We start from the raw sequence: 22986 nt of genomic DNA, 5'->3' as shown, positions 1-22986 counted from the left end.
GGAGTGCTTTTCAAATTCCACATGGCCTCTGTTATAACAGCTTTAAAAATATTAAATCTGCTATAGCAAATCCTACTTATAAGAATCAACTGCAGAAACGGGTTATTTGGTTACACGGATATCAGGTAGGATCGGGAGGCGTTTAACAGTACTGGGGTTGAGAGATGGAGAATAAACAGATTTCATGAGAAACGGTTGTAAAAGCGGTAAGAAAACGCCCCAGATGAGCCATTGATAACACATGACAGCAGACTGGAGAAGTGAGAGGAAATGCTAAAGGTTAAAAGGGGAGGGAGGAAGGCATTCTGAAGCGACGCTAGTATCCGGTTATATGTGCGTGGGATAAGGAATGTTATGAGTATTAATCAGTGGATCAAAAGGCCAAGCGACACATGGTGACACAGGAAGCTGTAGAATAAAACTACATCAAAAGTCGTGAGAGTAAAAGAAAAGTGACAAGTAGTACAGATAGAAAACTGAAAATCATTCTCCTACCACAGACCTGGAGCCCAGCAGGGAGCAACTGACATTCGCTGAGGATTGGCAAAGAAGCTTTTCAAATGTAAGCTGGACAGTAGTACTCTAGTAGTCTTCACAGCAAACCATTTAGCAAATGGTGACACTACCATCACAGCTACACAAACAAGGAAATAATGAAGCTGAATGCTTCTTGAAAACTCCAAAGCTCGGGTTGGTAGAGCACACTCTTCTTCAGGGCTTTATTTGCGACACTGTATTCAATAAATTAATTTTGATACTCATTTTCTACTTTCTACCTTTTGATTGTTCTCATTTGTTTCCACTTCATACTATGATTGTTAAAAAGCACTCACGTGCAATTGTACAACGAAATGAAAATATTTTCCACAGATACAAATTACAGTGAAAGCTCTTATCAGATTTCTAAAGACTATGAAAGTATTCTAGTACCTTCTATACCTTGATGTTCTTGTTCTGTAACACTTCCTTTAAACATTTGATATAGATCATAAAGCCAAGATTATGGGGGGAAAAAAACCATTGTTTTCAAGGAGATCAAATGAGAGAAAGACCAAAAAAACCGATATGGTTAAAGAAAAGTGAACATAAAAATGCATACTATACCTGTAGTCCCAATATATAAATCAATGTCTTGTTTGTGATGGATAACGGGCCCAGAATTTGTGCCACTTGGACTCTTGGTATGGAGCAGTAAAATGGTACAAACAGAGCAAACACAGGTGCCAGGCTATGCAAACAAATAAAAAAAAAATCACTATAATAGCGAATTTTAAACACCAATGGCAGATGTATCTTTGAAGTAACACTGCTTATAATTTTATTTCAGTCTGAAAGCATGGTCTTAGATATACACATTGATTTCCAAATATGCATTATGTCCAAAATAATTTGTACAGAACACTTTATGAAAACTCTAATCATTCTATCCTTATTGACCCTCCTGAAACCACCGCAAAGAAGTGGTTCAGCACCTACTAAATGTGAGAAAAGTGGAGGCAATGTTTTCTTCCCAGGTATTACTAAAATCTAATGAGAAACTAGACAAACCAAAAGCAGCAAACATTAAAATTCTTCAGAGTCAAATCCAAAAGCCTCATCTCAGGCCCTGTCTAGTGATCTGTCACCATGGCTCTGACACGGTTCACCTCTGGCCCTCCCTTCCTCGCATTCCTTCCTCCCTTTGTCTGAAACCCTGTTTCTCAGTGGTTGACCACTGATTTCTTACACCACTCTTCTGGCTTCTCCACAGTTCCATTATAGCCTTTTCTTCTTGCTCGCTCATCTCCTCATATAATCTCAACCCTTCCTATAGCTTGGGCTAAGAAAATGAAGTGAGACCTAAAACTGCCTGCCCATTTCTGAATGTCAATTTGACACCTTCACCTTGACAGATTCAAAAGTCCTATGTGTCTTTCTACTTACAGTCTTGCTTCTCTCTGATCCATTTCTTAACATTGTTGGCAGTATTCTCTTCCTAAAACACAACACTGATCACATCACTCCCTTGCTTAAAAACCCTTCCTTCCAGCTGGGCATGAGCGGTGGCTCATGCCTGTAATCTCAGCACTTTGGGACGCCAACGCAGGTGGATCACAAGGTCAGGAGATCGAGACCATCCTGGCTAACATGGTATAACCCCATCTCTACTAAAAATACAAAAAATTAGCCGGGCGTGGTGGTGGGCACCTGCAGTCCCAGCTACTACTCGGGAGGCTGAGGCAGGAGAATGGCATGAATCCGAGAGGCGGAGCTTGCCATGAGCCAAGATTGCACCACCGCACTCCAGCCTGGGCGACAGAGCGAGACTGTCTCAAAAACAAAAAACAAAAAAAACAAAAACAAAAACAAAAAACAGTGCCTTCCTTCATAGGCTCCAGTATCCAAAGATAAAATGCTTCATAAAGATGTGATGGCAAAGCTCCCCAGTTCGCTCTCATCACTGCACATTGTTACCACTGTCCTCCTCTCTGCTTCCCCTCATCTGGTCCATCACACACAAGGGCCCCTCAGAAATCCACACAGCTGCTCCTTGAACACGCTGGCTGCTTTGACTCTCCACTGATGCAGGTTCTGCTTTCCACTTTCAGTCCTAGGAAACTCAGCTTGTGCAACACTGCTCAGCTCTTCCCACAAGACTTCTCTGACTCCTCCTGGCAGCTGGTGGCTTTCCTCGTGGCCCCAAGCTATGTCAGTTTCACCGCTGCAATGAGTCAGTGAATCAAATGCGTGCCGAGGATGTCACGGCAGCATGCCCGGCATAGGAGCTACAACTATGTCCAAGAGAAAGAAGCAGTCCTTGACCTCAAGGAACTCATCACAGGACTGAAATCTTACATTCCTACAAGTGCTGGGCAGGTAATATGAATGAGTAGAGTGGTTTGGGCACAAACTTGCACCCGTTTTTCATTAAATACTTGGCTTAATTACTCAGTCTGTTTTATTTTCCCACTTTTGGGAAAAGGGCACCAGAAAAAAAAAAGAATTATTTCATTATCACAAGAAAAATGCAAAAAATATGTTTCACTTCTACAAATAACTGTCCTTGGTGTCATTTTGTGGAAACACAGGACCCTCCTGGCCTCTTGTGCAATTTGTCATCCTTGATAGAGACCATGTTATTCTGAAAAATGCACTGTCCTCTCAATTCTACTATTAAAAACAAAATCAAACCAAAATATAACAAACACAAAACAAATGTGATAAATGGCAGCTGCATCAACAGCTATCAACACAGATGCAGCAAATGCTAGAGCAGGGAAAACTCCAGCTGAGAAGGCCGAAGCGCAGGCACTGCGTCACAGAGATGCCAGGTACACCCGGCTGGCCACCCAGTGAGAAGCATGGCAGGGACCGGGTGGCAGACGGAAGCGCACGTCACAGCGGGCTCCTACCGCCACTCGCCCAGTCTAGAATTCCTCACGTATCAGACCTTCCTCCCAGGCTAAGCACCCCAGGACAGGCAAGAAGAGGCAGTCCCGGTTCTCCTAGCACCTGGCACAATGCTTGGCACAGTTTAGGAGCTCACTATATTTAGGGCCACAAAATAATCCTTATTCTAGAACAACTGTTATGACTCACATTTGAATTGACTATACAGAGTTCTCAAAAACCTCAGATTATTAATTCTGAGAGAAAGCATCATATTTTATCTAGCCTTGCCTAATGCAGATTCTTATACATGATCCATATTCAATATTGGATTTTTTAAAATTAACAAAGCAGTTTTTAAATACTACACAAAATAACTGCTTTTGTCCAATTATAAACTCAAGCACAATTGATTAAAACAGCTGGGCCTTCTTTTCACGGAAAAGTATTGAGTTAGTCACTCCTGGGCATAAATCCTCCAATGCCTCCCCACCTACAGTCATGAAAAAGACGTCCCAGGCCCTGAGTCTCCGTCCCCATCCTGATCCTGTGCTCCGCAGGACAGCACCTTCTCAGAGAAGCCCTCCCTGACTGCCCCATTTCAAACCACACCTCCCACCCTCTCAGCCTTCCCCCTCTGCATTCTCTACTCTATTCCTGACTCTCTTCCCCACAGCACTTACAGCCAGCTATCGTCTATCTTAAAAGTAGAATGGAAGCTTCACACAGACGGGGATTTTGGTCTGTTTTGTTTGCTGTTTTATCCCCACTGTCTAGAATTGTGCCTGGCATAGAGTAAGGTTTCAATAAATACTTGCAGAAGAAATGAATTTTCCTTTAAAACAGTAAAACCATACAGCAGAACTTGCCTTTTGTTTTAAAAAGCCCCCTTCCTTTTTATCATTTTTAATGGGATTAAAACATATGGTTTCATATGTAGCTCAAAATATGGCCTGCTCTCTTGGTGATTATGAAACCCTACCTGGGGAGCCAACTGCACCAGAGGTCTCTTACCACAGAACATGCCCTTCGAGTTGCTTAATTCATAGAAGTTCTTCTGTTCACATTTAGTAATAAAGTACAAATAATGATGTTATAACTAAATAATCTAAAGCAGAGTTCTTGTTTGAGGTTACATTTCAATGTAAACTAAAAAAATACTGGTAGAAATTTTAATGACCACTGTTTACATTTCACATACCAAGAGAAGTTTAAAAATTCCTTAAAAAATACTAATCACTGTATGATTTTAAATGATGACTAAATACTAGGCCACATATACACATTTCAGACCAAAACTACACAGGCTGTTCTGTAGAAATTTTCTGTTGCTATTTCTATATGCACAGACTTCACAAAGTACCATAATGTTATTAGTCATTGACCAGTCTTTTTCTTTTCCTTATTTTATGACAACATCTGTTCTTTATACTGTCAACAGTAATTCAGTTTGACCTTTTTTTCATACTGTGAAGAACTACCTTCTGGAAGCCCTTTCTGGCTGAAGCAGATGAGGCTGTAGCACAGAAAAGAGAAAGCAGGTTATAAACATTTCATCCATCCTTTCTTTTTTTGTTTTATTTTCTTGAGACAGGTAATCTGTCTGTCACTCAAGCTGGAGTAGAGCGCAGTGGCACAATCATGGCTCACTCTAATTCCTAGGCTCAAGCAATCTTCTCGCCTCAGCCTCCAGAGTAACTGGGACTACAGGTGTGAGCGACCACACCTGGCTAATTTTTAAACATTTTTTTAGAAACAGGGTCTCGCTGTGTTGCCCACACTGATCTCAGTCTCCTGGCATCAGGGAATCCTCCTGCCTCAGCCTTCTGAACTGCTGGGATTACAGGTGTGAGCCATTGCTAATTCACCCTTTAATATCGCTAATACTTACAGAGCATCTACTGCTATATATTCATGATTGTACTCGATAGAAAACATAAAACAACAGAGACACCTGTTCAGGTTGCAAATGTCCATTTCACTTCTTCTACAGAAAAGGTCACTGGATGTGGTGACTCACAACTATAATCCTAGCACTTTGGGAAGCCAACGCAGGCAGATGGCTTGAGCTCAGGAGAGTTTGAGACCAGCCTGGGCAACATAATGAGACCTTGTTTCCACATAAATAAATAAATAAATAAATAAATAAAAATATAAAAATTAGCTGGATGTGGTGGCATGTGCATATAGCCCCAGCTACTTAGGAGGCTGAGGTGGGAGGGTCACTTGAGCCCAGGAGGCAGAGGCTGCAGTAAGCCAAGATTGTGCCACTGCACTCCAGCCTGGTCAACAGAGTGAGACCCTGTCTCTCTCAAACAAACAAACAAAAACACAAAAAACTGTAAAGATCAACTCTATTTTTACAGTGCAATCACAACTCAAAAAACCCTGGTAACTTTCAACAGCAATAAAACAAGGTTTGTGAGCTCATGAAATGATCTAATACACAGCCTCAGTGGCCTCTTACAGGATAATGACCCCCTCACCTCTTCATCTGCCTGACTACTCTGATATCAAAAAAAAAGGGGGCTGGGCACAGTGGCTCACGCCTGTAATTCCAGCACTTTGGGAGGCCAAGGCAGGTGGATCATGAGTTCAGAGATTGAGACCATCCTGGCCAACATGGTGAAACCCCGTCTCTACTAAAAATACAAAAATTAGCTGGGCATGGTGGCGCGTGCCTGTAGCCCCAGCTACTCAGCAGGCTGAGGCAGGAGAATCATTTGAACCTGGGAGGTGGAGGCTGCAGTGAGCTGAGATCGCGCCACTGCACTCCAGCCTGGAGAGAGCCACACTCCATCTAAAAATAAAAATAAAAACAAAGTGGGGGGACAGATCCAGTTTGTTAGAGGAATTACTTTAACTAGTTGAGTCCTTCACTATATAAAAATGTTTTACTTAATATAACTATTTCAAAATTAAAAGCTAAAACCGCACCAGAATGGTCTTTCAACAAACTGAAAAATTTATCAACAGTGTCTTCTTCAAGTACTCCGCAGTCTAAGTTTTGCTTTTTTGTTTGTTTGTTTGTTTTGAGACGGAGTCTCGCTCTGTCACCCAGGCTGGAGTACAGTGGCGCGATCTCAGCTCACTGCAAGCTCTGCCTCCTGGGTTCACGCTGTTCTCCTGCCTCAGCCTCCCAAGTAGCTGGGACTACAGGTGCCACCAAGCCTGGCTAATTTTTTGTATTTTTAGTAGAGACGGGGTTTCACCATGTTAGCCAGGATGGTCTCGATCTCCTGACCTCGTGATCCACCTGCCTTGGCCTCCCAAAGTGCTGGGATTACAGGCGTAAGCCACCGCGTCCGGCCTGCAGCCTAAGTTTTAAATGAACTAGTTCTAGAATATGATGTCATGTTTATCCACCAAGTCATAAAATCTCTGTAACACCCCCTCATAGAATTTTTGTACTAGGAATTACCTTGGAGATCATTTAGTTCAATACCTTTAGTTTATACACAGAGAGGTGGTGGCCCAAAGAATTCAGCTGACTTACTTGATGCTCTTTCTTGTGTCTGACAATGTTTCTCCATACTCTCAGTACTTCAGAGGTTAGAAGAACCTAATGACATCTGTGGGAGGCAAAAGCTACTCGACTATTTTTACAGAATCCTGGAGCAGAAAGGCCTCTGAGGTCACAGAGTTACAAATTCCTATCAAATGATTCAATTCTGTCTACATCACCCCTCAAAATCAACATCAAGTTTACACAAGCATCTAAATAAGAAACAGCATACTCCATTTTTAAAAATAATCACAACTTTTGGGAGTGACTCTCATCTTTTGATGCGAAAGCTATCTCCAGTAACTTCTTACTGGCCCTTCCGCTAGTCTCTGGAGTTAGGAAGACTGACATAAGCAATGTAAACACTTTTCTATGACAGTTTCCACAAGCATAAGGATAATGACCCTCTGCCTACAAAGCATACATATCCCCAGCTTATTTAATCAGTTCTCCTAAGACCTGCTATCCAGGCCCCTCACTGCCACAGCTGTCATCTATGTCATTCGTAAAATGCAGCACCCAGAAGTGGCTGGGAATGGCCAGATCAGTCCTGACTAAGTGTAAACATCACCTCTCCTGATCTGAGTGCTGCATATCTGATAATTTAGCCTACAAATAAACTGCATTCTGACAGATATGTTATGCTGTTGGTTTAAACTTAGTCAACTAAAACTATGAGGTGAATGGCGTAAGTCTCTTTCACCCTGTGCTGAAGAGGCTGGATTTTATCTATAATGGGCTTCCCTTCAACTGTTTCCCTGTTATTCAAGTACTCACGAAGTCACTGACTCAGGCAGTCTCTCGACTGAAAACGGCGACTAATTCTGTTCACTCCACATCCTGGACTGTCATTCTCCCTCACGCCACAGAAACCTGTTTCTTTCTCATAAGCTGTGGATAAGGTGGAATGTGTAAACTACTCCCTGATACCAAGTTTCCAGGTAAAAAGCACTGTCAAAGTTGACAATGTTTTCCTTAAAACATTAAAAAACCCACACGTTTACACAGAAAATCAATATAAAATCATCAGTAACTTGGTCCTTTTTTTTTGGTTAAGGTTTATTGCTTCAGTCTCTTTCAAAGAATTTTTTGATACTTAAACCTTTACAGAAAAATTTATAAAGTTCCACAGGTATCAACAATTCATAAATTCCAAGGGGTTTTTGGATAGTCGTTTTTTTTGTTTTGTTTTGTTTTTTAATAACTCTAAAAAATTTCACTTCCCATTTAAAAAAAAAAAAGTGCACACACGTACACGAGACAAACTGCTCATTACACGCTCAGTCACAGGGTGACAGAAAAAAAAACGTCACCACCATAAAAGGATGTCTGCATAGCCTCTCTTAAAACAACATGCCATAGTTAACTTACTTCAGTTTGGACAAGTACTGACAGCTACTACACAGAGACCCAAACGAGTCACTGATATGTAAGTACAAGATCTTTTGCTTTTTCAACAAATTTTTTTAAGAAAAACTTTAAAAGCCTAAGTTTTAAGTTAAAGGTAAAAAGGAAAAGAATCTATTTAAGAACAAGCTACCATCACTTCTAACAAAAATTATATAAATAATGTAAGTTTAGACACTCTGCTAACTGCTAGGTCTAGTTAGTTCTTACAAAGCTGAGTGAAAGCGATGGGTCCGCCAGAAATATCTTTGTCAAAAAATAGGGCTTACTTCATGTATAAACTCACAATGACAAAAAACAGTATCAAGCAAAACTATGCAAATAATGCCAATATTTCAGGATAACTTAGTATGAAGGAAAAGGAACAAAGTTATTTTAATATAGAATATTCCTACACTATAGGAATTATTAGAAATATAAGATTATTTCTCAGGATGGAATCTCAGTGGTAGAATTCCTAGGGCAAAGGATATATTTTCTAAAGCTTTAGATATAAAATGGTACTTTCTGGTTTACAAAAACATTTTACCAATTTACCCTCCCACCAGCAAAGAGTACCAATCTTTGTTTTTTAAATGCTAAATACTACTAATTAGATAAGCAAAAAAAAAGTCTGTTGTGTGGTTTATATTTACGTTTAGTTAGACTAAACATATCTTTTCTATGTGCCTGGGGGGGGGGTGGAAATCACAATGAATTCTATGCAGTGCTTTGGCAACATTTATGTCCAGGTTGGGAATGGTGGTAACAGAAACTTGGCAAAATAGAACCTGTGAAGAGACTTCCTTTAAAGGGGGGTGAGGGTTTTGTATATGTGTATTTGTGTGTGTGCTGGGGGAGGGGGAGTAGTATTTTGTTTATTTGGTGTCACTCTGAATACAATATAGTGTAATAAGAGCAAGGGCTCTGAAATCAGGCTCAAATGTAATTTACAAGCTGTGTGACCCCCCATGCAACTTACCTAATACCTGACTTCAGCTGCTTTACCTGTAAAATGGGGAGTATTATTACTGCCAAGTCCTTACAACATTGCCTCTCAATATAAGTGCTAAGAAACTGTCTCTTACGATTCTTCTCCCATCCCTCTGGCCACTGACGTACCAGAGGGAGAATCCAACAGATATGTTACGGATATTTTACATAAAGTCCCTGAATCTGGCTGGGCGTGATGGCTCACTCCTGTAATCCCAGCACTTTGGGAGGCTGAGGCAGGCAGATCACCTGAGGTCAGGAGTTCGAGACCAGCCTGGCCAACATGGTGAAACTCCATCTCTACTAAAAATATAAAAGTTAGCCAGGCATGGTGGCACTCACCTATAATCCCAGCTACTTGAGAGGCTGAGGCAGGAGAATCCCTTGACCTGGGAGGTGGAGGTTACAGTGAGCTGAGACTGCACCACTGCATTCCAGCCTAGGCGACAGTGCGAGACTCTGTCTCGATAAATAAATAAAATAAGTGGCCCTGAGTCTATGGATGATCACACATCTAACTGTGCTTACTGGTAGGACTCCACACTTCTTATATTTTAGCATGTTTTCTCTCTGGGGGCTCACTGCACTTTTTGGACATAAAACCACAAAAAATATGCTACTCCACAAAATGTTCACTCACATGTTTATGTATCATGTCAGTGATAATGGTGATGATCCCTTGTATAAATTACTTTCATCTGGCTTCCTAGAGCTAATTAGCATCATGACCAGTCACTTAATGGAATAAATATTAACTCAGGTTGCTATATGACTTTAATTCATTTATTTATTCTACAGATATTTACTAGATATCTATTGTAGGTTGGTTCTGTAGCATTCTATGGGATAAAATGTTGGATGAGATCAAGTCATCATCCTTAAGAAGCTTAAGAGCTTCGCACCTAACAAAGCCGTTTACAGGGATGCTTTTCTCTCTGCTATGGTTAAGGCCTGCTGGAGTTGTTAGGCAGCCCTGGACGTGGCCTGTGTAGAGGGCGTGTGGCGTCCTCCGGTCTGGGGGGTTGATCACCTTCCCAAGAAGTCTGGGTATCGTATAAAATGAGATAACGCAGGTAAAAATCCTCTGAAAGCTGTGACAGTAACACAGATGCCTGTGGTGTTTTGGAAGCCCAAAGAGAAGAATAAAAATGTTTTGTTAAATCTCTGCAAATATCTAAAAAGTAGTTTAAAAATCAATTAACAGGATAAAAGCCTATTCTAGGTATTCACCATATTTTTTCAATTGAAATTTCAGTCTAAATTGCTTTATTATTAAAATATTGTTAAAACAGTAAAGTCTAAATCCATTTATAAAACCTTTACTTACTTTAAAATATGCTACAAATAAACTAATAAACTCCTTCATTTGAATCAAAGTCTCTTTCTCCCTGCCCCCACTCCCTTCCCCAGCTCTCCCAGTCTTTCTTGTTCAGATAGGTATGAGTTAGTGTACGTTAAGGTTTTGAGATGCCTTCCTATTTTACTTGTTTTCTACCCATAATAGCAGATCATGTCGGAAATAGGAGATAAACTGTATTGTACTGAATGTGACTTCTGAAGCCAAACCGCCTGGGTCTGAATCCTGACACTTAACAGCTAGGTCTTTAGTCACTTAAGTGCCCAGGTGCCTCCGTTTCACCATCTGTCAATGGACTTGTGAAAGTTCTGAGAGGATTCAATGAGTAGACACACATAGAGTGCCCAGGGCAGTACCTGGAACACAGTCTCTGCTTAGTAATTTTGGTGATTATTACTCATCAAGGGCTTACTGTAGTGTAATAAAGAATCTTTCATTAAGGATTAAGAAAGCTGCAATGTTCCTATTCTTTAATGGGTATTTATTGAATATCAATCATACATCACCTAGAGATACAAGAAATTAACACCACAGGATTCCCACTCACCGTACTTCACAGGCTCATGGGAGACAGGGAAGAAAATCAGCGATACAGATACTATGACAGAGCACGGCACCCTCACAAATACAGCCACCCTGCCCTTCAGAGGATGGAGAACAGGAACACTCCTGCGATACTTAGAACTAAGCTTGGAAGGAAAGTAGGAGCTGAGGATACAGGACAGGGGCCAGGAAACATCAGACAGAGGGAAGAGTGTTACCAGGCACAGAGTTGTGAGGGAACATGGGACATCCAAAGGTTAAAAGTAATTTTGTACGGCTGGAGCCAGGGCACGATCAGGAGAAGCTGGCCAGCAACCCTCCTGAAGAGGGAATGGAGCTCAAATCATGAGGGAACTTGTGAGTCATGACACAGAGCTTGTGGTTTGCCTGGGGTTGGATGGGCCCCGTTTGAGAGCCTGGCGGGAAGCTGCTGCCGTGGCTGTGGGCAGAAGGGCGGGAATGGCACACAACAGGCAGACAGACAGACACAGATGTGCAGCAGAGCACAGGCTGAGGCACAGGGACTGCTCGTTGACTAGTGGCAGTAGATGATGGAGAACACGGAGTCCTGGGTGCCTTCATGAACCCTGCCTTAAGTACCCCAGTAAGATCCCTGAGCGAATGACCGAGCTGACCTGGAATTTGGTTTATCCATAAAATAATGGTATCTAATGTTCCTCCCTAATTTCCATGCGATAATAGAGACAAAAACAAAATTGAAACTCCTTGAACTTGAAAGAGAAAAGGTACATATGATTTCCAGAAACATTCAGGACTCAGAGGAGAAATATTAAAGACACAGAGCTTCGTTATAAAGAGCCTTTTTATATTATGCAGTTAGTTTTCCCACATGTTGCATCCTAAAAATCATGCCAGATAGAAACACAGAATATCTTTCTTACACTAAAATGAGTATTATAGTGGGATTCTTAGTTTCTTAGTTCTCTAAACATATGTCATCTTCATCTTCAATAACTTCCATACTTTTTAATATAAAAGCCACCAAAAACCACACAGGTGGCTTTTAGTAGTGAAAGGTGAAAGAAAATAACTGGAATACGTGAAACCCCAAATATGCAAGTGGGTGTTCAACCAAAGAATTCCTGCGCTCAAGCATCTTTCCATCATTTCCAAGGAACGCGTCTATGAAGCTGAAATGGGTCTTCACTGCACATTCCCTGCGTTCGGGACACATACAAAGCACAAAGAGGAAATGGTAGACTGCTGAACACTTTTTCTGTCTTGAAGAAGTTCTCTGTGCTTGGTCCTGTAAATAGCCTTTTGCAGATCTATTGGGAGCTGGTCTGACCCAGGCTATGCAATGGGGTCAGCAGGCTGGTCACAGAGCTCCTCAGTAAGGCTGCCTCTACTAAGTCCCCCGGCTAGTCACACTCCATAAGCCAGAAAGCAAGCCCCCCAGGAGGCAGGGGAGGTCCCCCAAACAGATGGAGCACAGTCAACTCTATGCTGAATATTACTCTGGTATGCGTGATTTTTTGAAAGGATATAGGGAATATTGTTCTCAATCCTTCTAAAAAATGAATCATGGACCCAGACCCAGCTATCAATTTAGGACTCAAAGTTGGTTGGGAAAAAGTCACCTTACATTGTACAAAGATGTATTTAACCAGGCCACAGAGGCATGTACTGACTACTATGACAGTTGGTTAGCAGTGTATTATTAATAGAATGGACAATCTGACTTTACTAATGGAGCACCAGGAGGCTCTGACTATGCTGGTCACATTTCCATAGCAGTGCAGGTTCCTCTTGCACACCAGGAATGCATGTTTCCCACAGTCCATTTTACAGGCAAATGGCCCCCATAATACCTCAGATGATGGCTGTTGAGTCAGTGAAAAAGGTGTGTGTGACACTGGGCCAAATTGAGATGTCCCCGTTTGAACAAGAAGGTGTCTTCAAATAATTGACAAATACTTATAAAACCAGGTAACCAGAGGAAGAAGTAATGATTTCTTTCTTCCGTGGAGCAGGTTTATTCTCAAGGGAGCTGAAACAGTCCCGGCCTGCCATCTGATACATCTGTGCTTGTCGTTATTTCCTCAGTAGAACCATATCCTTGTAATTTCAATTAACCCTGAGCTTTCGTCTCCCCTCTCCTTTCCAAAGATTTTATTTCTCCCTGCTCCAGAAATTTTTCCTCAGTCTTAACCTTTCCTCAAAGTAGCCAAAGGACAGTGTATCAGAGAAAGAATCAGATCAAACAACACTCATCACTTAACAATACACACATATAATTAGTATCTGTGTGGCCGCATCTGGGTGGCTCCCCTGGCTGTTTCTGAAAGTGAGCTTCTGGAAGTTCCTCTTTGGTACATTCACTGTGGGCATGTTGATTCAGGTCACCTCTCTGTAAAAGCTGAGTCTAGAGCAGACTTGACCTACAGAGAAGTCACCTCCAATTGGTGATCATCTCAGCACAACTGGACCCATTCCAGTCACTGCTAGTGGCTACATTTAAACAGAATTCCTAGGTAAGCCCCTTTTCATTCAAGGTGTTGATTATTATTAAAATAAATAACTATTAGAGGGCAAAGGTGCCATTTCAGCAAAAATCAAAAGCTGTTATTCTAGCGCCAACTAAATCCCCGAATACGGTAAAGGTTTTGTTCTGTTTCTGCCCAAATTAAAGGCTGAGAAAACACTTTAATTACTTGAGTGAGTAAATTAGGACCACGGAAGCTACATGTCCTCTGTGAAAACTCACAAATCCCTTCAAGTGGGTATCTAGGGTAAACATTTCCAGAGTGCAAACTACATCAGCGCTTAGATAATTTTCTTAGATACTAAATAAATGAGTTTTGGGGGGCCTTTTATTTTTTTTTTCCTTTTGTGGCTAGAAAGAACCTGTCAGTTCATGTCAACATGTCCGGTTATGCAAAAATGAGATGATAATATCTCAAGAAGTGTTACCAACTCTATTAGCAATGAAATACATTCTAGAGAAAAACACACACAGGCTCACTTCCCAAAGCATAAGTAAAAATACTTTGGAAGATATTTTGCTGAGGAAGAAACTTATTGTTTTACACATGTTAGGATAACAGTAAAGTTAAAAGGACTAAATACTGCATTACAGAGGAAAAACTGGGATGGTGTCCTTGTTTACCAATACAAATAAGAGAATGGCATAGATGGCTTCCAGGGTGGCTCCCAGCAGAAGGTACAGGAGCCTTGAAGGCGGACAGAGCCCTGTTCCACAGGTGGAACCTGAAAAACGATCCAGGCTTCCTGTAGCCCAGTCATTATCCATGCCCTCCAGGGAAAGGCCTCCATCCTGACTCCTGTCCCTCAGTGTGTGCAGCACGAAGGACAGGTGAGGGGCCACGTGCACCTTTTCATTAGAATGCATTATGAGGAAGCTCTAATTCTGATATTAGTGTTCTAAAGAAAAAATATGGGCCGGGCGCGGTGGCTCAAGCCTGTAATCCCAGCACTTTGGGAGGCCGAGACAGGCGGATCACGAAGTCAGGAGATCGAGACCATCCTGGCTAATACGGTGAAACCCCGTCTCTACTAAAAAATACAAAAAACTAGCCGGGCGAGGTGGCGGGCACCTGTAGTCCCAGCTACTCGGGAGGCTGAGGCAGGAGAATGGCGTGAACCCGGGAAGCGGAGCTTGCAGTGAGCTGAGATCGCGCCACTGCACTCCAGCCTGGGCGAGAGAGCGAGACTCCGTCTCAAAAAAAAAAGAAAAAAGAAAAAATATTTAGAACAAACATTTATTTGGGCTTTTCCCTAGGCAATACAATGATACATGATAATACTTTCTAGTGTACCTCAGTGTATATATCTTAAATAACATGTCAGAAGCTGCTGCCTAATAATTAAAATGCAAAATACTTAAAATATACTTAAGAATAAATTTTCTACCTGAAAATGATTAAAAGATAACTATACTATCCAAATATTGACACTGGTGCACTGTAATGCACAAAGTGAGCAGAATACTGCTATGTATGAGGAGGAACCCAGCACACATTGCTGTGTGTGTGAAAGAATCCTGAGGAACACCTCACTCAGATAACAGTACATGCTCAACGCTGTATATTCACCCTTCAGTTCCAGACCCTCTGATACAAAAAGGTACCATTTCTGCATTCCCAGCATCTAGCACATGGAGGCACTAACAGCCATTTCTCTGCTGAATAAAAGAATGGACTTAATTCAAGTTTCAGAAAGGAATCCTTAAGAAGATTAAAGGAAGATATAAAGTAATATCTCTGAGGGAAGACTGTAATAAATTGGGACTGGCTGATATAAGAATGGGATAGTAACAGTCACCCATATGAAAGGATTTTCCTCTCAATTTGGGATCATAAAATTGGCTAAAACTACTGCATTAATAACACAGGATAAATATAAGCAAGAATCAAAGTGACATATTAGGGCTACCTAGTGGAATCATCCTTCAAGAGGTTACTAAACATCCAAATATCCAAAGCATGCATTTACCTTTACCTAAGATCATTTCCAAGCCATCCCACTTACACATCCACATTCTGCAAATGCCTTTCTTTGGCCACCTCCAGTGCACAATGATGGTCAGTTAAGGACCCTCAACAGGCTACCCCTTGGGGCTCAATGATGTGTGGCCACAAGTGGCTTCCCATTTGGGAAGGCACCTCTCATTGAAGTGGGCATCCCCTGCCCTTAGAAGGAGTTGTCCCTTTGCTCTGGAGCAGCTGGGCCATGTTGCGCATGTGCCATGATTATAGGTGAGGATGGCCCTTACAGCCTAGACCACTTTGAAACCACAAGCCTTCAGTTCTTTAAGAGCAGCATGAAACAGCTGCCTGTGCAAAGAACTGAACACAGGAAGAAACCTGAGGCCAGGTCATCACAGAGAAGGATCCAGCATGGCCTTTAACCCCAGTGTGGCCTTTAAGAACCACTCCAATTTTTTCCCTGTGCAAAATATAAAATTGGTATTTATTGTCAGTTTCATCACCTGGTAAGTAGGTAAGGGGTAGCAATGCTCAAGCTTACAGGACTGCTGTGAGGTTTCTACATGATGACACAATGCAAAGGTACAGAACTAGTAAGTTAATGCAGAAATCTGAAAAAGGAACTCTGAAGGGCAAGCTTTGAAAAGCATGTCGGCTAACAAGTTTTTACAAGAAGAGGTGAATTAAAATTCTCTTCCATTAAAATTTTTTTTACCTATTTATTCATTCCAGTCACTGAACAGAAATGAACATTTTAAATAGATATGTTCAGCATTAAAAATCTAGAATATATGAGTAAAGCCCCAAAATTACTCATACAAAATTATGTTTTGGCATACAGACATCTTTCTGTGTGTGTTCATGTGTGTGTATATTTGCTTCCCCATCCCCCAAAAAAGTGGCATGTTGTATAATCTGCTTTCCTCACTTAATATTTCCAGTCAAGAAACAGGCATTTTCATGTTGCCATTTTCAGAGCTGCACTGTATTCACTGCATGGCTGTATTCCTGTATTCCACTGCATGGCTATGCCATAAAATATTTAATCCCCTAATGAAAGATATTTGAACTGTTTGCAAACTATGTTAAACATTCTTGAACTTTGTTCTGAAACTCCTGCAATCTCTGGCTCTCCCAGATGCTGCATCTTATTTGGTGATGCAGTCAGACACACATTTGTATACAAACTGGCAAGCAATGGCACCTTCTCCTCTGAGTCTTACATGAGTGTTACTTTCCTAATTTCTACAATAATAATTATTCATATGGAAGATTTGCAGACTCTACAGTGAAGTATTCTTTTCCTGTCATGTATTTTAAAGGCAATTCCCATGAATCTGCTTATAAATACTCAAAAATATACATTCAGATTTTTGGGGAAAAAACATTTTCACAGAACTTAGAAAAACATTAATAAAAGTTATTGTTGCCTATTCCAAAGCTGCAACCATTGCCTGTAATTTTCACCTCTCCTTTGTGTCTAGTCTTAGTTTCTGAAAAGCTGCTTCTCACACTAAGCTTTTCCCAAGTAAATGGAAAAATCTTTTTATACTTTTATTCCACAATGCAATCCCTATGATTTTCTATTTAAGAACCACTCCATTTTTTTTCTGCACAAAATATAAAACTGATATTTATTGTCTTTCCTATCTCATTAATTTCCGCAATTATCTCTATTGTTTTCTTCTACTTGCTTTGGACAGTTATTTTCTAGCTTCTTGAACTGTATATTTAACATATCTATTTTAAATCTTTTCTTTTTTAAATAAAGGCATTCAAGGCTTTATATCTATCTCAGATTGCCTTATCTGCATCCCACAGTTTTCACAGGTAGTATTTTCATCATTTAGTTCTAAGCATTTGAAACTTTCCACTGTGATTTCTTCTTTAACCCATGAGTTCCTTAGAAGTATATTTTTTCATTTCCAAACTTTCCTTTTATCTTTTTATCATTGGTTTATAATTTAGCTGCACTGTAGTCAAGCAATGTGATCAGAAAATAATTATTTTCTGAAAGCTTTGAGTCTTCTGGTGACCTAGCACACGGTCAAATTTGAAGATACACTCATGTGTCTTCAGTACAAGTTCTGCTAGCTTTTAAATCATGTTGAGTAAATCTCCTAAGTCTTTAATCTCTTTTTTATCTAGCACATTATAATACAAATGTGTTAAGATCTGCCATTATGGTTGTGAATTTGCCAATTTCTCCTTCAAATTCTGTCAAATTTTGCTGTTACATGCAAATTTCATGATTATTTTTATATTCTTTGTAGACTGTTCTTTTTAACCTCTGTATTCCTATTAATATTGAATTTGCCTTGAATTCTATGTTTTCTTTGTTAATACTGCCATTCTACCTTTTTATTGGTTGGGATTTGCTTGGTACATATTTTCCCTTGCCTTTACTTTCACCCTTTCTGAATCACTTCAAGCTATATCTCTTCTAAGCAGCATACAACTGGATTTTTTTTTTTAAATCTAAACCGATAGTCTCTGTCCTGTAATAGGCAAGCTCAACCCATTTAAGTTTGTTGTGACACATCCCTATCCTCTTGCGTTTTCTACTTACTATCCTCATTCTTTGCTGTTTCCCCATTGTCTCTTTTCTGGATAATAAAATGTTTTATTTCCATTTTTGCTCTCTTTTGCTTTAGGTTTTATTTCCATTTAGGTTATAATGATTAACCCATCAACACTGTACAGAATGCATACCTCTAACATAACATGACCACAATCCCCTGATAACCCTCAGTGTCTATGAACATCAGTTTTAAGGTTGTTAGAATGAAGTTAGCTGAGATCCAATTCATTTAATACAGCAGGGAGAGAAGCAGATTTGCAGACAGTGCTTTTGATCAGGGTAGAGATAGTCTTTAAGGAAATACTGTATATTTCCTTAAATATACAGTAGCAATATCACTAGATGAAAGTGCCCCTCAGTTTTGGTGACTTCTAGGTGAGATTCACATACACACAGTTCTATCAGAGGAATTATTTTTCTTCTAAAAATAATCACACAGGATTTATTGCTCTGCTCTTCCTGCTTTAATCAAAGTTTACCCTCATCTACAGAACCTCATTGTAGGAGTTTTCCATTTTTCAGTTTAGGACTTAAAATTTCTGTCTTAACATTATTTATAACAAGAAAAGAATTGGAAAGAATCCAAAAGTTCATCAAGGGAGTAGCTGAGCAAATTATGCATTGACACATTGGAAAACTGTAGAATACCTATCAAATGTTTATATAAAAGCTACACATATGACAAATATATACATTGCACTGATATGAAGATGTTTAGTGAATAAAGCAAAAAACAATATATAATGTGTGATGCTTGCTACTATGCGCAAAGGTAGAAGTGGAGATTGCACAGATCCATGGAGTACTTGCAGACTGATAGTTTTAAAATTTAATAATTTCCCCTTGAAGTAACTTAAGTCTTTTTCTCTCTCATTTTCTTTATCTTTCTTCTTTTTTTGTCATTTTAGTCATGGTTGTTGTGGTCGTCTTCTTCTTCTTTTTAAAAAGAAAATCTAACTTTCAGTTCCTAACATGGACTAAGCTTATTTCTCAGACTTTTAGGTTAACACAAATCAGATCACTGTGGTAAGTTCGTATTTCACTACATAAATGTGGTGACTGATTTCATTTCCTGGCAGTGATATGCATTTGGTTAAAAAAAAAAAAAAATCCAACTGAAATTAAATTTAAAAGCAAAGGTTAATGCCTGTCTGAAATGTAGGGTGCTTTACTTAACCAGACAATGATTCAAACAAGGGAAGGGGAATTTCTGCCTAAAAAGTTACTGCATTCCCTTCTGTCACAAAAACGCGTTTGCCCTATTTAATTGGTTCTGTTTCCTTTGCCAGAGCTTTGCCAAAGTCAGCAAATTGTGAGAGTAAAAACATAAATTTTATTCTGTTCTTCCTGTTATCATATATTTAACCATATTATAATTACAAACTGTTAAAAACTGCATGTCATGAAATGTTAAAACTTAGATATATAAAAGACAGTTTGGACTGCTTTGATAGATCATTGAAATTTTTTTAAAACTAATGAGTAATCAAATTGAATACGTATGCTTTTACTTAAATGACACTTCTTGGTTTTTTCTAGACACCTTGACCACCACCATATACAAATGGCTAACAATTTTACTACGCCCTCTGCACCTCCTCAGGGAAATGACTGTGACCTCTATGCACATCACAGCACAGCCAGGATAGTAATGCCTCTGCATTATAGCCTCGTCTTCATCATTGGGCTCGTGGGAAACTTACTAGCCTTGGTCGTCATTGTTCAAAACAGGAAAAAAATCAACTCTACCACCCTCTATTCAACAAATTTGGTGATTTCTGATATACTTTTTACCACTGCTTTGCCTACACGAATAGCCTACTATGCAATGGGCTTTGACTGGAGAATCGGAGATGCCTTGTGCAGGATAACTGCGCTAGTGTTTTACATCAACACATATGCGGGTGTGAACTTTATGACCTGCCTGAGTATTGACCGCTTCATTGCTGTGGTGCACCCTCTACGCTACAACAAGATAAAAAGGATTGAACATGCAAAAGGCGTGTGCATATTTGTCTGGATTCTGGTATTTGCTCAGACACTCCCACTCCTCATCAACCCTATGTCAAAGCAGGAGGCTGAAAGGATTACATGCATGGAGTATCCAAACTTTGAAGAAACTAAATCTCTTCCCTGGATTCTGCTTGGGGCATGTTTCATAGGATATGTACTTCCACTTATAATCATTCTCATCTGCTATTCTCAGATCTGCTGCAAACTCTTTAGAACTGCCAAACAAAACCCACTCACTGAGAAATCTGGTGTAAACAAAAAGGCTCTCAACACAATTATTCTTATTATCGTTGTGTTTGTTCTCTGTTTCACACCTTACCATGTTGCAATTATTCAGCATATGATTAAGAAGCTTTGTTTCTCTAATTTCCTGGAATGTAGCCAAAGACATTCGTTCCAGATTTCTCTGCACTTTACAGTATGCCTGATGAACTTCAATTGCTGCATGGACCCTTTTATCTACTTCTTTGCATGTAAAGGGTACAAGAGAAAGGTTATGAGGATGCTGAAACGGCAAGTCAGTGTATCGATTTCTAGTGCTGTGAAGTCAGCCCCTGAAGAAAACTCACGTGAAATGACAGAAACGCAGATGATGATACATTCCAAGTCTTCAAATGGAAAGTGAAATGCATTGTATTTTGGTTTATAGTGAAGTAAACTGTATGACAAACTTTGCAGGACTTTTCTTATAAAGCAAAATAATTGTTCAGCTTCCAATGAGGATTCTTTTACATTTCTTTCACTGGGCACTTCCCCATCTCCAACTCGGAAGTAACCCCAAGAGAACAACATAAAGCAAACAACATAAAGCACAATAAAAATGAAAATAAATATTTCATTTTTATTTGTAAACGAATACACCAAAAGGAGGCACTCTTAATAACTCCCAATGTAAAAAGTTTTGTTTTAATAAAAAATTTAATTGTTAATATTTCTTGCCAACAAATGGCAAAAGAAAAAGGACTGAATAGATTATATATTGCCAGATGTTAATACTGTAACATACTTTTTAAATAACATATTTCTTAAATCCAAATTTCTCTCAATGTTAGATTTAATTCCCTCAATAACATCAGTGTTTTGTTTTGTTTTGTTCTGAGTCATAAAACTTTGTTAAAGAACTCTTTTGGAATAAAAAGCAGGATGCTGCAAAGTTATAGTCTGTCCCTCAGTGCTCACCGTCAACTACCAGTGGGAGTGTCAGGGAAAAGATAATTGGCAATAGATAGACTCTGAATTGCAACATTATAAATAATGATGATGACTGAGGCAATGAAAGCACTGAGCTTTTCCTGGAGCTGTCAGCATAGTTTTTAAGGGCCTCTGTTTAGCAATATGAAAAAGACTTTACGTGGAGGTGCCCACTGGGAGGAGGCTCTACTTGCTAAATTCATCTTGGGAATAAAAGACATGCATATATGATTGGTTTTCTTGGGATCGCTAGGGGATCATTTCTCTTTTCTTCCCCCAAGCTGTTAGTACCCTACATTTGTATTTCAGTGGTTTGAGTTATCACATAGGAGAAGAGTGGTGCATGATAAGCAGTGGAAAATATAGTTGCTGCTTGCTTAAACATGATAGAGAGTAAAATGCAAACTTACAAAATTTAAACATCTTAGGATTCTTTACAATATTATATACTTGCTGAAATAAGTACCTTAGTAGGAGTACCAGGACCTTTCCAAGTAGTCAACTGGTCTGCCAGTTCAAATTTGTTTTATCCCCAAAACTACCCCAATACAGTATTCTCTGTTGGCAATGACACCAATTTTTATAATGATAGATAAAGAAAATGTTAATTCTGAGTTGTACTTTAAAAATTTTTTTCAGAAAGGGGGTCTCACTCTGTTACACTTTAAATTTTTATTGAACTTTATATCCTGAAAATATTTTATTTAACGTTCTTATCTTACTCATTTTCAACTTTTTCTCTGTAAGAAAATTAATCTTAATGGTTGACTCAACATCATTTACTAATATATTCAGATTTGCATTACATTTATTTCACAAACAGCCACCTGACTTTAAAGCCATTGTCAAAAATAGGCATTGGTCTTTGTAACATCTTATGTAGACAGGTGAGACAACATGGATGAAAGCCCAAATCTTAGTGCCTTTCCTTCACTCCACCTCTAAACTTTCCCAAGTGAAGGAAAAGAAAGGGCAAAACAACAAATTGTATGTAAGTTGGCACTTAGGTAGTCATCTGAGTTGGATCTCTAAAGAGGAACCATTGTGAAGACTACTAAAGGAAAACCAAAAAGAAAGCTTCCTCCATTTCAGAGCTTCTCTGTGGTGCCCTGGTTCTGTGACTACACTGGAGTAGAGACACTTTCTGGGATGTAGGAGCCAACATGCTCTCTTAGGGTAGGCAAGAGTCCTCTCTGGACTAATGGAGTCAATTCTTAGGATCCTGCAAACAAGAGAGTAAATGCCTATGACATTTGACAACAGAATAACATTCTTTTATCTGTTCAGTTTTCTGCCTCTTCCTCCCTCCACTATACCACAAATCTATATAAATGATTTTATCCAGTCATCAGCAACCATACTGCCAAAAAGGTAAACTCTAATCCTATCTCCAATTAATGTTTTCTTGTAAGTCTGTAGTCCAATCAAACTCAGCTAATCACTCCCCTTAAAGGCTGCTCATTCTACTCACCAAGCCACTGTTCATACATGGCTGTGGGCATCCTCTCACTGTCTTGTTATTAGTTACCTTTACATTTATTTCTGGGGCATTCCCCTAACCAGGAGGTCAACTTGGAGA

General features: G+C 39.7%; 2 protein-coding genes across 3 annotated transcripts in view; one reads left to right on the top strand and one right to left on the bottom strand.

The window, feature by feature from the left end:
* Positions 1 to 22986, bottom strand: part of UBAC2 (UBA domain containing 2) — a 183841-nt gene that overhangs the window by 71488 nt on the left and 89367 nt on the right. For both annotated transcript variants that reach the window (XM_011933826.1, XM_011933827.1), the window contains exon 5: positions 1105 to 1228. In XM_011933826.1, coding sequence (XP_011789216.1) covers positions 1105 to 1228 — 124 coding nt within the window. The remainder of the gene's footprint in view (positions 1 to 1104; positions 1229 to 22986) is intronic.
* Positions 8153 to 21373, top strand: GPR183 (G protein-coupled receptor 183). The gene is made up of 2 exons (XM_011933823.1): positions 8153 to 8303; positions 19743 to 21373. The coding sequence occupies exon 2, from the start codon at positions 19768 to 19770 to the stop codon at positions 20839 to 20841; it is 1074 nt and encodes a 357-aa protein (XP_011789213.1). The 5' UTR covers positions 8153 to 8303; positions 19743 to 19767; the 3' UTR covers positions 20842 to 21373.

The sequence above is a fragment of the Colobus angolensis genome, unplaced genomic scaffold (genome assembly GCF_000951035.1).
Source record: "Colobus angolensis palliatus isolate OR3802 unplaced genomic scaffold, Cang.pa_1.0 Scaffold13, whole genome shotgun sequence".
Lineage (NCBI taxonomy): Eukaryota > Metazoa > Chordata > Mammalia > Primates > Cercopithecidae > Colobus > Colobus angolensis.
This window is presented reverse-complemented; position numbering and strand designations above follow the sequence as displayed.

Coding starts and splice junctions, on each gene's coding strand:
- GPR183 (XM_011933823.1), top strand. CDS start 19,768: ATGGCTAACAATTTTACTACGCCCTCTGCACCTCCTCAGGGAAATGAC.